Source organism: Mustela lutreola, chromosome 13 (assembly GCF_030435805.1).
Source record: "Mustela lutreola isolate mMusLut2 chromosome 13, mMusLut2.pri, whole genome shotgun sequence".
Lineage (NCBI taxonomy): Eukaryota > Metazoa > Chordata > Mammalia > Carnivora > Mustelidae > Mustela > Mustela lutreola.
In genome coordinates, this window is record NC_081302.1 from 10,886,047 (window position 1) to 10,899,437 (window position 13,391).

The 13,391-nt window shown below is 38.5% G+C and overlaps 1 protein-coding gene across 2 annotated transcripts in view; it reads right to left on the reverse strand.

Annotated features, from left to right (window-relative positions):
- Positions 1-13,391, reverse strand: part of PCCA (propionyl-CoA carboxylase subunit alpha) — a 414,664-nt gene that overhangs the window by 291,490 nt on the left and 109,783 nt on the right. For both annotated transcript variants that reach the window (XM_059143714.1, XM_059143713.1), the window contains one exon: positions 3,741-3,872. In XM_059143714.1, the coding sequence (XP_058999697.1) occupies positions 3,741-3,872 (132 nt within the window). The remainder of the gene's footprint in view (positions 1-3,740; positions 3,873-13,391) is intronic.

Here is a 13,391-nt window from a genome sequence, read left to right on the forward strand (position 1 = left end):
GGGTAAACGGGCTCACTATCAGTTTGAAGAGAAAAAACAAAGCCCAGCTATTTAAAGGATTTGAAGTAGTAGCCATTCAAGAGTTTTTCAGCACAGGCATTGGACTGAATCTGGATTTCTGAAAGGTCACTTAAGCAATCGTGTTGAAAGCTAACTGGGTGGGGCGCCTGGGTGAGTCTGCTGGTGAAGCCTCTAAGGTTCTAGTTTGAGAAACAGTGTGGAAAATAGCACCACTTTCCCAGGCAAGAAAGAAACAGGTTGAGACGCTTAGAGCAGGCATCAGCAAACACCTTCTGAATGGGCCAAGTAATAAATATTTCAGGCTTGCTAGGTGATGTGGTCTGTCACAATTTCTCAACTCAGCCACTAGTGGAAAAACGCAGCCATCGGCAATCTGTGAAGGAGAGAGCATAGCTGTGTTCCAGCAATACTTTATTTATTAATCAGACGTGCATGGAGACACAGTTTGCAAATTGCTAATCAAAGAGAAAATTATGAGCTTAGCTTTTAACTTACTACTTTCAAGATGCCTCAGGGGCATCAAGCAAAAACTACTTAAGAAGGAACCACACATGCAGTATTGTTTTGTTTTGTTTTGTTTTGTTTTTAAAGATTGTTACTTACTTATTAATAAGATTCTTACTTATTTATTTGACAGAGAGAGAGAGATCACAAGTAGGCAGAGAGGCAGGCACAGAGAGAAAGAGGAGGAAGCAGGCTCCCTGCTAAGCAGAGACCCAGATGCGGGGCTTGATCCCAGGACCCTGAGATCATGACCTGAGCTGAAGGCAGAGGCCTAACCCACTGAGCCACCCAGGCACCCCCACACACGCAGTTTTGAAATTCAGGAGAGATCTAGCCCAGATAAATATATAGAGAATTGATGCGTGAGCCGTAAGAATAAGTGAGGCTGCCCCAGAGTGAGAGTGTACAATAAGAAAACATTTACTACTCAGAATCCAAAATAAAACCACATTTAAAGAACAAAGATAGGAAGAACAATCAGCATGAAGACTAAGAACAAGCATTCAAAACAAGCCAAAAAATACAAAAACGTAACTAGAACTGAGTCATGTGCCAGGAATAGATATTTCAAAAAGGAAAAAGTGACCAAAAGACTCAAATGCTTTGAAGAGCTAAAGACCAGGATTACAAATTATATACTGAATTTACTGAGTAGGAAAGGTTGCTGGTAACCATTGCAAAAGAAATTTCCCTAAGAATGAGGAAAGAAGCCGGACTGTGGTAGATTAATGATTAAGTGAGCAGTGCAGACATGAAAACAAGTAAGGGCAATTCTTCTAAGACCTGTGGCTGTGAAAGGGAAGAGAGACTAAAGTGACAGCTATGAAGTGACAAGGAGTTACAGTGCTCTAGGAAGAAAACAACCACATTTCTTTCCACTAAACTGGAAACACCATGTGGTGAGGGATCCTGGGCACCAGCTGCGAAAGCTGCTTACTTAATGAGGAGTTATGTTTGGGATCTAGAATCATCTACAGCTATTCTACTTTCTACCAGAAACACATTTATAATTGATGTTTTATGCATATGGACAGAAACTCAACACAAAGATACACATAGAACATCATAATGCTATAAACGTTAAACACATACCATCATTAAATGCAATCCAGAGCAGTAAGAGAACATCTTTTAAATCATCAAGTTTTTCCCTATGAAAGTATGAGTCAATATTAATCATGACCAAACAGGAGAAGATATTTGAAATGACATATCCAGTAAATATAGAAAGAATCTATATAACCCAATACCAAAATACAAATAATCTGATTAAAAATGGACAGAAGACACTTGACAAAAAAGACAATACAGATGGCCAACAGACACATGAAAAGATGCTCAACATCGCTAATTATCAGGGACACACAGATTAAAACCACAATGAGATCATCACTTACACCTGTCAGAATGGCTAGAATCAAAAAGACCAGAAATAACAAGGGTTGGTGAGGATGTGGAAGAAAGAGAACCCTCCTACACTGTCAGTGGGAATGCAAACTAGAGCAGCCACTGCGGAAAACAGTATGGAAGTACCCTAAAAAAAGGGGGGGGGGGAGATTTATTAGTTTGAGAGAGAGTGAGAATGAGAGAGAGAGAGCATGAGCTGGGGAAGGGGCAGAGGGAGAGAGAGAGGCAGACTCCTTGCTGAGAAGGGAGCCTGATGTGGGACTCCATCCCAGGACCCTGGGATCATGACCGGAGCCGACGGCAGAGTTAACCGACTGAGCGACCCAGATGCCCTGCAAGTTCCTTTAAATATTAAAAATAGAAATATTATATGATAAGTGATTCTATTTTGGGGTATTTACCCAAAGAAAACAAATACATGAATTCAAATATATGTACCGCTATGTTCACTGCAGCATTCACTGCAACAGCAGAGACATGGAAGCAGCCCAAGTGCTCACTGATAAATGAATGGATAAAGAAGAGAACACACACACACACACACACACACACACACACACACACACACACAGATTATAACTCAGCCTGAACAAAGACTGAGAATTTGCCATTTTCAACAACATGCATAGATCCAGCAGGTATTATACTAGGTGAAATAAGTCAGAGAAAGACAAATACCATATGACTTCATTTATATGCAGGATCCAAAAAACAAATAAACAAAAAGCAGAATCTCCTAGCGCCTGGGGGACTGCCTTCCGTTCAGGCTGTGATCCTGGTGCTGGGATCCAGCGCCCCCATCTGACTCCCTGCTCAACCAGGAGCCTGCTGCTCTCCCTCCCTCTGCCTCCTTCCCTTTTGCACTTGCGCGTGCCCTCTCTCTAAATAAATACATAAAATACTTTTTTAAAAAAGGTAGAATCTCATACCCATAAACACGAAGAACAAACTGGTAAGTGTCCAAAAGGGAGAGGTGTGGTGGGATGGGTAAGTGGGTGAAGGGGACTGGGAAGTACAGGTTTCCACTTATCGAATTAGTCACAGGGATAAAAGCTACAGCACAGGGACTACAGTCAATGGGACTACAGTAGGGTTGTCTGGTGACAGATGGTAGCTACACTTGTGGTGAGCAGAGCATAATGTATAGAGTTGTGAAATCACTATGTCGTACACCTAAAAATAATGTGACTTTATGTGTCAATGAGACTTCAATTTAAAAAAAATTCTTTATCATGAAATACAATGCTTAAGTAAAATCCTTTTTTTTTTTAAGATTTTATTTATTTATTTGACAAACAGAGATCATAGGCAGAGAGGCAGGCAGAGATGGGGGGCAGGGGAAGCAGGCTCCCTGCTGAACAGAGAGCCCGATGCAGGGCTGGATCCCAGGACCCTTAGATCATGACCCGAGCCGAAGGCAGAGGCTTTAACCCGCTGAGCCACCCAGATGCCCCAGAAAATCCTTTTAATTTTTAAGTAAAAACGCTTTTAATTTATACCATTTAAAATAATCCAGGGGTCCCTGGCTGGCTCAGTCTGCGTAGCAGGCAACTCTTGATCTTGGGGTTGTAGTTCGAGCCCCATGTTGGGCGCAGAGATTACTTAAATATAAAATCTTAAAAAAAAAAAAAAAAAAAAAAGACTAATCCAGTGTAAACAACACTGACTTATTGTAACCTACACATGTATATTTTTCATTTCATCTTGCATTTATATTATTGCATTTAGTAATAACTGCATTTTATCTTATGCTTTTCACAAAATGTTTGCCTTAAGGACATATATATTACAATAACGTAGTTTCTCACCTTGACTACTCCATCAAAGCCAGGGATTGTGTTAACCTTTGCTTTCTTAGCTAATAATTTGCTTTCAATCTTGTCACCCATGGCTTGAATAGCATGTGTGTCAGGTCCAATAAAAACGACATCTTCTGCGGCCTGTGGAGAAACACAAGGAGAAATGTGTAACAAAAACAATACAGCGCTTGATACAGTCACAACTTTATAAAAAGAAAAACCCGTATGTATATTGACTAATTATTTACATACCAAAAGCAACTTAAAAGCAAAGCATTTGAGCCAATACATTAAAAGATAGAGTGTTGAATACAGTTTAAGTGCAAAAAGATCTAGGAAACAGTGGAGCCAAAGAAAAGTAACAAATGAATGATAACAAAGTAACAAAATGTGTGATATTAACAGTATTCTTTGGGAAAGCCACTTCTACAGTATTATATTTATATACAGTATCCTGCCACCTAACCTAAACAGTAGGTTCACCTTTAAAACACCTCATAAATCTTTGCATTCTCCCTCCCCTATAGCACACTGCCTAGTTGAACACAAATGTCCTTCTTTATTAAATACCAACCCTGTGTCAAGCTTCGAGTTAAATGTAAGGGACATGGATGAAAACCACAGGATATCCACTAATTCAAGGGAACGTGGTCACTAATACCAAAGGGAAATAGACAAAGGACAGAATGTTTACATCCTCTGTGACTACAAGAAATGAGTCAAGAATATAGTGGGAATTTACCAGGTAGAGTTATAGTTTCAACAAAAACTCTTCTGTATAAATCACATTTAGTTCCCAAGCAATGGATCCACCCCTGTGTTTACAGTATTAAAATGAACAAGATGCTAATGAATTTTGCCAACAAACTAATCAGGGAGAGAACAAAACATGATGTAGAGAGCGCCACCACAGGGCACCATCTAGAGAAGTAAAGGTGACATCTGCTGAAGTAAAGGATAAGGTTACTGGGTGAAGAATGGAGATTAAATATGAAAAATGGAAAACCAGAATGTATCCCCGGCACCATTAGAGCCAGGCCCTGAACTGTTGCTTCTCCCGTGACTTCTGGTCAGATCGGCACAAAGAATAAATCGTGTATTTTATGCCTAGCATTCTATCTATTAGCACTGGTGCCTGGAAGGCCTCATGGTTGGGGGAAGGAGTTTCATTCTCCTTGTATTGTCCAGAGTAGCTACTGCAGCATGTTGCTTGGACCGGTCTCTCGGCCATTAGGAACCAAAAGGATTAAACACACCCAGAGCAGAAGATGGAAAGAGAGCAGGGAATCAACAGAAGCAATGTACGGAAGATCAAGAATTGGGGGGTGAGATGTCTATGATAGTGTACAGGAAGCTGACAGACAGGTCTAGAGGTTCTAAGATGAGTCCAGGCTGAGATATGGATTTTCAAAGGCATTAAATACAGGAGAAAATTAAAAGTTATATATGAAATCACTCAGATGAAATATACAGAAAAACCAAAGCCTTTAAACTCAGGAGGTATATTTTCCTTTGTGTCCAAAGCCAACACAGAAGAAAAGGGAATTTTTAGACTCTGAACAAATAAAGTCTCCTTTTCTTTGTGTGACAATGGGAATAATAACCACCTTGCCAGTTTGATTGAAGGATTAAATAAAATAATAATGTAAAACACCGGGCTAAATGTTAAAACTGTTAGTTCTTATCTCTTAAGCAGAAGTCCTGATAAAAAGAGAACTTAGAAAAGTAAGACAGTTAAGTCCACAGGACCTCAAAATACATTACAGGAACCCAAATACCTACAATTACCAGTTATAAATGGCAGAATGCGATGAGAAACCTCTTCAGCCAAGACAGAGGCCCATAAAGTACCTCCCCATCAAATGTTCACATTTAGTTTTACTAATAGAACCTTATTTTCTTAATTTTAAAAAAAGGATCTTTTGTGAGACCCTCAAAATGTAAACACATTAAAAGTTCTCTCTGCAAGAGAGCAAAATGGTCGTAGGCTTCCATCTCCGCACACTCCACCTACCCCACATGTCTCCAGCTGGATAAACTAGTCATTTTGGACCACAGCAATTATCATATCATATCATGTCTCTTCATCCCAAACCTGCAACCCACTAAATGCCAAGCCAAGTCAAGAGGAAACAATAATGTTTCAACTATTGGTTGTCTTTCCATATTCTCATTTTATTTGCTAAGGTGGAAGAATGTTTGCTATAAATGCAGTTTTAAATACCACTATGGTAGACAGATGTAATCAAGTAATCAGAATACCTACACAAAGAGTTGAAAAAATAACATAAGTGAGAACATCCAAAATACATTATGATTATACAGTAAAAATTCTGATTAACAGGAGCCCAACAACTAGGAACCTCTGATTAGTTAACTAGATTTTCTCACACATTCCAATTTGAGACAAATTACTTATCCTAAAATGTAAAATCACCAAGAAAAAAAGCTCACATCAAGGATTTAGTGACTTATTCTTTTGTGCCATCCAACAGAAAAGAAAAATAGCCAGTATTAGTAAGCTGGGTAACTACTCAGACAGATGTTTTAATGAACTAATTTTCTCTTTCTTTTAGATGTTTTGATAGCATTCCCTGGATTAGCCCTTAAATGTAATTAAGGCAAAATGAGAAGGCAGTGTCCTAGTTCTTAACTCCCATAATTCTTTGACCACAAGAGCAAGGATGAGGTCAGGGTAAGACAGTACAGCAACTGCAAAATGATGGACCATGTAGGCAGAGAGGCAGGCGGGGGGGCGGGGGAGCAAGCTCCCTGATGAGCACAGATCCCAATGTGGGGCTCCATCCCAGGACCCTGAGACCATAACCCGAGCCAAAGGCAGAGGCTTAACCCACTGAGCTACCCAGGTGTCCCTGATGGACCATGTTTTAAAAGTTCTGAGATTTTGACCAGAGTCATCTGTGTGATTATAAAGTTAAGGCCAGAATTTATCATGACTACCCTTCTGATAACCCTTTGTTCACCCTGGATCTTTTATCATTGATCCAATCCTCTGTCTCCCTTTATCACAAGTCTTTTTGACATTCCATAGCAATAACATACACTTCCGTATCTATTCTTTATAAGGTCCTTGTAAATTTGTACTGAATGACGAATATAATACCTGAAGGTATTATTCCAGTCAAGGGCATCTCAGGGGCCTGGGCAGCTCAGGGTGTTGAGCATCCAACCCTTAACGTTCGTTCCAGTGGTGACCTCAGGGTCGAGAGGTCTTTTCCCACATTAGGCTCTATGTTCAGCAGGGAGTCTGCTGGAGATTCTCTCCCTCAGTCCTTCCCCCGCAAACCCCGCCATGCTCCTGCGTACTCTCTCTCCAAAATAAATTAAGAAATCATTATATAATCTTTTTTTTAAAGTGGCCTTTATAGAAAAATAGCATTGGAAAACACTTTAATAGCACTACATAGGAAAGAAATTACAAAAAGCCAAAATCACTGCTCTAAGATTCATTTTCTAAATTCTGTGATTTAATGATTCTGGTCAAATTTTGAGAGAATGAAAAAAAGGGTTTTGAGTAGTGTGTTAGGGAATAATGAGAGTTAACTTGAAACAGGCTTTAGGTTGTGAATGAAGGACAGAAATAATCATCATTTATAAAAAAATGCATGATACGTAATTCATTCGCAGAAAATATATAAGTAAACCGCTACACTATGAATTCAGATTTCTTTTAAATGCATATACTTTAGGCTCACCACGATACTATTTGGATAACTTTAAAACTAAGGTCATATAAAAGAGCCATGAAAAAATTGCTGAATTGCAAAAAAGGGCTCAGATTCTAGATTTTAAAGTATTCCTTGCTAAAAGGAAAAAGAGTTTCTTGTAGAAAAGGTCAGTTCAAGATTGGTATGGGGAACTTAACACATAAGTTAAAAAAGTAAGCCAGTGAGAGAAAACTTCCAAAAATTAATATGATTATGTCAAATGCACACAGTAGCAGACAGAAAGGCTACCCCCAAATACGGTGGTAACAGTATGAACACCAAAAAGAAGGACAGGGAGATTACAAGGTTAATTCATCTTTTTAAGACTTCAGAAAGGGGCACCTGGGTGGCTCAGTGGGTTAAACCTCTGCCTTCTGTTCAGGTCGTAGTCTCAGGATCCTGGGATCAAGCCCCAAGCCCGGCTGTCTGCTCGGTGGGGAGCCTGCTTTCCCCTCTCTCTCTGTCTGTCTCTCTGCCTACACTTGTGATCTCTCTGTGTCAAATAAATAAATAAAATCTTTAAAAAAAAAAAAAAAAGACTTCAGAAAAACTTTTCCTGCTATCTCTATTCAAGTACTTAAACTTCTTAGACATGTATCACTCATTTCAAAAATATATACAGTTCTTTAAAAAGCAATATAGAATAAAACTTTACAGATAAAACTATGCAAAATAAAAGGATCAAGATAAAATCCTATACAATGTTTATATAAGAAAAAAATAATAAATACTAGAATAACATCCATGAAGGGGGGAAAAAAAAACCCACAGGAGAAAAATATAACAACACGTAACAGACCAAAACTGTTAAAAAACATTTTCTAAAGTTACAGAAAACATGAAATAACATAACATCAGATTTAGAAATGTTCAGAAATGGGTGCCTGGGTGGCTCAGTGGTTAAGTGTTGCCTTCAGCCCCGGTCATGATCCCAGGGTCCTGGGATAGAGCCCCACATTGGGCTCCCTGCTCAGCGGAAAGCCTGCTTCTCCCTCTGGCAACCCCCTGCTTATATCCCCGCTCTTGCTGTCTCTCTATCAAATAAATAAATAAAATCTTTAAAAAAAAAAAAAAAAGTTCAGAAATGAGGTGACAGACCTCAAGATAAAATCAGAAATTAATAAGACATATCATTCTGGAAATGAAGACTAACCCAGAGGAAACTCAAGAGTGAATAAAAAAAAACAGATAAAGCCTACAGGAAATAGATAGAAACTGAAACAAAGAAACTTTTCTGAAATCAGATACCAGAATAATGAAATTATTTTTAAAAGATACAAGAGAAAAATGACAAAACTGAAGAGAAAAGGCATCTAACATACGGCTAAGAGGAGTCTTTCAAGAAAACTAAAGCAAAGGAAAAAAATACTGAAAACTATATTTCAAGAAAATAGTTTTAAAATTGGAAATAGCAAAAAGACATACTACAGCAAAACTGAGAAATTCCCATCCAGAATGACCACGATTTATTCTAACAATACTGCTTACAAGAAAAAGAAAAAAATAATACAGAATATGTGATTTCTACAAAAGAGAAGTTTAAATTATCACCAGACTCGGACAATGGTCGTCCAAGCCGAAAGAAAACAGAGTAACATAGTCAAGAAAAAGTATGAGCCAAGGATTTTTAAATCCAACAAAACTGACATCCAAGAAAAAAGTACAGAGAAAATGTAACAACAAACAAGAACTCAGGGCCTCTTTCTGAGGAACTGAACAAACCTGTAGCTTGCAAACCACAGGCTGTCAGCCTCAGCTGGCCAGCTCCCTGTTTGTGCCCAGTCCACCAACCTAAGTAGATGGTGGCAGCGGCACCTGGCTGGCTTATCGGTGGAGCATGCAACTCTTGCTCAAAGGGTTGGGAGTTTGAGCCCCACGTTGGGAGCAGACTGCCTAAAAATAATATACTTATGTATATGTATATGGATTGTGGAGGGGAAACAACATTTTTGAGAAAAAAATTTAAGAACACTGCATCCTAGAGGACCTGGGTGGCTCAGTCAGTTAAGCAACCAACTCTTGATTCTGGCTCAGGTCATGATCTCAGGGTCATGAGACTAAGCATCAGGCTCAGCACCCCGCACAGAATCTGCTTGGGATTCTCTCTCCTCTCCCTCTGCCCCTGCAAGTGCTCACTCTTCCTTTCTCTCAAAAATAAAATCTAAAAACGCATTAAAAAAAAAATACTGTATCCAGACATGTGAAAAATCACATGAAACTGAAGGATCACATGAAACTGCCCGTGCTCACTCTTCCTTTCTCTCAATCTCACGTAAAGTACAGGGTATATTTAATTATACTTTTATTACAAGTTTTATATATATATATGTGTGTGTGTGTGTGTGTGTGCATATACATATATATATGAAAAACACTATGTGTTTGTTATATAGCTAGTGTATTATGCAATATCTATATTACATATTTATATTACATACACCCTAATTGTGCTTGGGGATAGCATTATATCTAAATATACATATTAAATATATTAGCATGTTATATATTCTACTAACAGAACATAGTTAATACTTACATCATATGTAATTAATATATGTCTTTAAAAAAATCTGTTAATACACCTATCTTTCTAGTCCTATAAACTAAAAGGCCTAGAAGCAAAAACCATCAGCAGCAATGACCATGCCTGGCAGCGTGACTGTGGTCTCTAATACCATAAAGAAAAAACCAACAGTGATAGCTGATTAAAGGCCTGGAGCAGGAATGTAAAACATGAGCCTAGAATGTCTTGCCAGACTGGAGAACAAGGAAGCTGTAAAAGATTATGAGGTCAAGTCAAAAAGACCATGACCCAACTTGAATCCCCCTCTGGCCTAAGAGAAACAAGTTAGGCTTCGCTAGTAATGCCAACAGATTTAAGCATACAGAATAGGTTTCAATCTATGACTTCATAATGATACTTTTTAAAAGAACTGGGTCAACTTTGAAAGGATAAGGAAACATTCATCACCTCAAAAACTAGTAGATAAAGGTAAAGAATTGTGCATTTATCTTGCTCTTTCTGTATGAATTGTACCACTAGGTAACCAAACAATAAATGTGGCAAAGTGTCTCTTTATAAATATATTCCTATTTATTTGAGAGAGAGAGCGAGTATGAGTAGGGGAGGGTGTGGAGAGACAGTGGGAGAGGGTGAGAGAGAATCTTAAGCAGGCTCCACGCTGGGCCCGGGCAAGGCTCAATCCCACAACCCTGAGATCATGACCTGAGCCGAAATCAAGAGTCAGACGCATAACCAGCTGAGCCTCTAGGAGCCTTAAATATATTCCAGTCAATTAATGAAAAAGATGTCAGAGTTAAAATATCACTATTTTGCAATCCAGTGAAATACTAGATACAGACAGTAAGCATCAAAAACTGCTTACATTATAAGAAGTGCCAACAAGACACTATGTACCTCCTACAGTCTTGGCCGAAGGCATCCAAATCCAGATCTCATCCCATCTCTAAATCCAGATGTAGGAATCCAATCTACAGAAAATGCCAAGAATGGAGGAAAACCCTGACCTATACCATGAGCACATACTCAACAAAGTCAAGATGGACAGAAATTCTACAAGACAATAACCCAAGGTTCTTCAACAGGAAATTGTAAGGAAAAGAAAGGTCTGAATCTGTGGATTAAGAGAAATTTAAAAGGCATAAATTTGAAAACAAATAAACCAGACAAACCATAGTTTCTAGGGATCCACACTTGGACAGTAAAAATTACCTTAAAACGCAAGAAGAGGATTACTAGAAAAGTCACGTAGTGGGTATGAACAGGGAGAGATCCGAGCATGGGATTGAGACGGGCCACAGGGACAAGTTCTAGGGCAAACACCTACTATCTAGACCTAAGCAGTAACTACAAGGTTATTTACCTTAAGCAAGCCACCCATTTGTTTTGCATAGTTTCGCACTTTTATTTTACAATAAAAATTTTCTAAAGTGATTTCAGAGTGATCACACCAGTGAAACCAGCAGCTGGCTGGTTTGAAACCAGTGAAACCAGAAGCTGGCCCAGGAGCAGACAGGAACGGGATATGAATGAGCCCTCCCACCACTACCATTCAACGTTCTGCAGGGGCCGGCGGTCCAGCAGAACAGTGTGGGATCAGAGAAGACTGGAAACCAAATCCTAATACTATTTCCTCTACACTGACTATAGGGTATCAATCAGGAGAGATGCAAACCCTAGAAAAGGGTGCTACCGGCCTCGAACCCTCTGCATTTACAGGAATCACTTTCTTTGAAGTGCGGTCCTCACTGGGAATTTAGAACCCAATTTATGTGACTCACTGGGATAAGAACACTAAGGCATTTGACTGCCATGGGGGTGGGTGGTAGAGGGGAGACAAAAGTTTCATTCTAAAATTCTAAGTATAAACTTATAAGCCAACACAGTTTGTTCATTTGTTTGGGATACTAATTGCAAGATCAAATGAAATCTAATGACATACTTATAACCATATTTACTGTACAGAGCATCGTGTATGCTGTGACTTAATTTAGCCAAAGAAATCTGTGTCTTTCTCTTTCAGTATCACCAGTATCTGGATTTCATTCGGGCTAGTGTATATTTTGTATTAAGTGTCTACTTGGCACAATGCACTCAAGCAATATTATTACTTCCAGATGACAGCCATGTACAATATTTAGTTAGGGAAATGGAGGGGCAGTAACTGCCCCCACTGTAACAATTGGCAGAAGTCAGGTTTTCTAGTTGAGGAATATAGTTACATATAAAACCCTCTTTTCCATTCACAGGAAGTGAGCATTATAGCAACAGAACACTCTCTACTTCTAATATTAGACGGTGGGATGATGTCCATGTCTACTTTTCAGCTATTACTAAGTCTGAGAATGGTTACATTTCTTTATTAAATGTTTTGGGTTTCTGACAAAAGTACCTGGAGCAAACAAAAGGTTTGGGGTACTTCTTAATTTAATAAAAGCCAGTGAAATCACCTATAAATCTCTGAATATCTTTGTACCTTTGGGGTAAATAAACTTTTCAAGCTCACAGAGAAGATATTCTATTTTTTTAAATTCTCGTTACTATATTCTATATCACCTTTGGGAATGTTTCTTCCACTTCAGAAGACGAAGATTAAAGTTTGTCAGTGTTTGCCATTGCTTTTGTGCATATCTGATTTCTTCTTTTCAGTTCCTTGTAATCAGCACTGATATCTATTTCCAAAGTCTCACTGATTGTAAAGAAGAAAGATGCTGGGCACTTAAGCTTCATTTATCACACTCTTAGCGCCGACCAGGAGACTAAAAAGAGATGAGTTCACATAAACCTGAGTGGGCTGTTAACCTTTTTTTTTTTTTTCTTCAGGGGAAATGTAGATGCAATAACATTTCCAGCTGAAAGACTCATTCTAAGATCCCAATGTTTAAGAATGCAAATGAAGTATTCTGTCTTTTCTGTGCCTGGAGGTGTTATGTGAGAAAACAGAAAGAGGTTTCGAGGATTAGTTCCACAGATTTCCTTTATCATGTAAAACCTCAGGCTGGTTGCAATGGCAAGAATCAAAGAAAAGCAATAGAGAAGATACCCAGAGAAAATGAATTCAATAATTTCCTTGGCAATCACATTGAGAAAATCAAAGTTAACTAAAAAAGTCAGGCATTGGGATGAATCTTAGCCTCCCTCCTTTAAAGAAATTCTAGTATAATATTTAGAACATTTAAAACAAAATACACTGGCAAAATACTGATGATCAATTCAATGACACTAAATTTTCTCAGACGAAACTGTCAAATTTATCACTGAGCTACCTGGCATTTTCAAGAATTTACGTTATAACGGTAATAAAGCTTTCATTTAAAATGCAGGAACAAATTCTAAAGTTTACCTTTTGGAATGTGTACCTTAAAGAACAAAGTAAGAAGCTTCACATTTAAATTTGTATGTGTTGCTAAG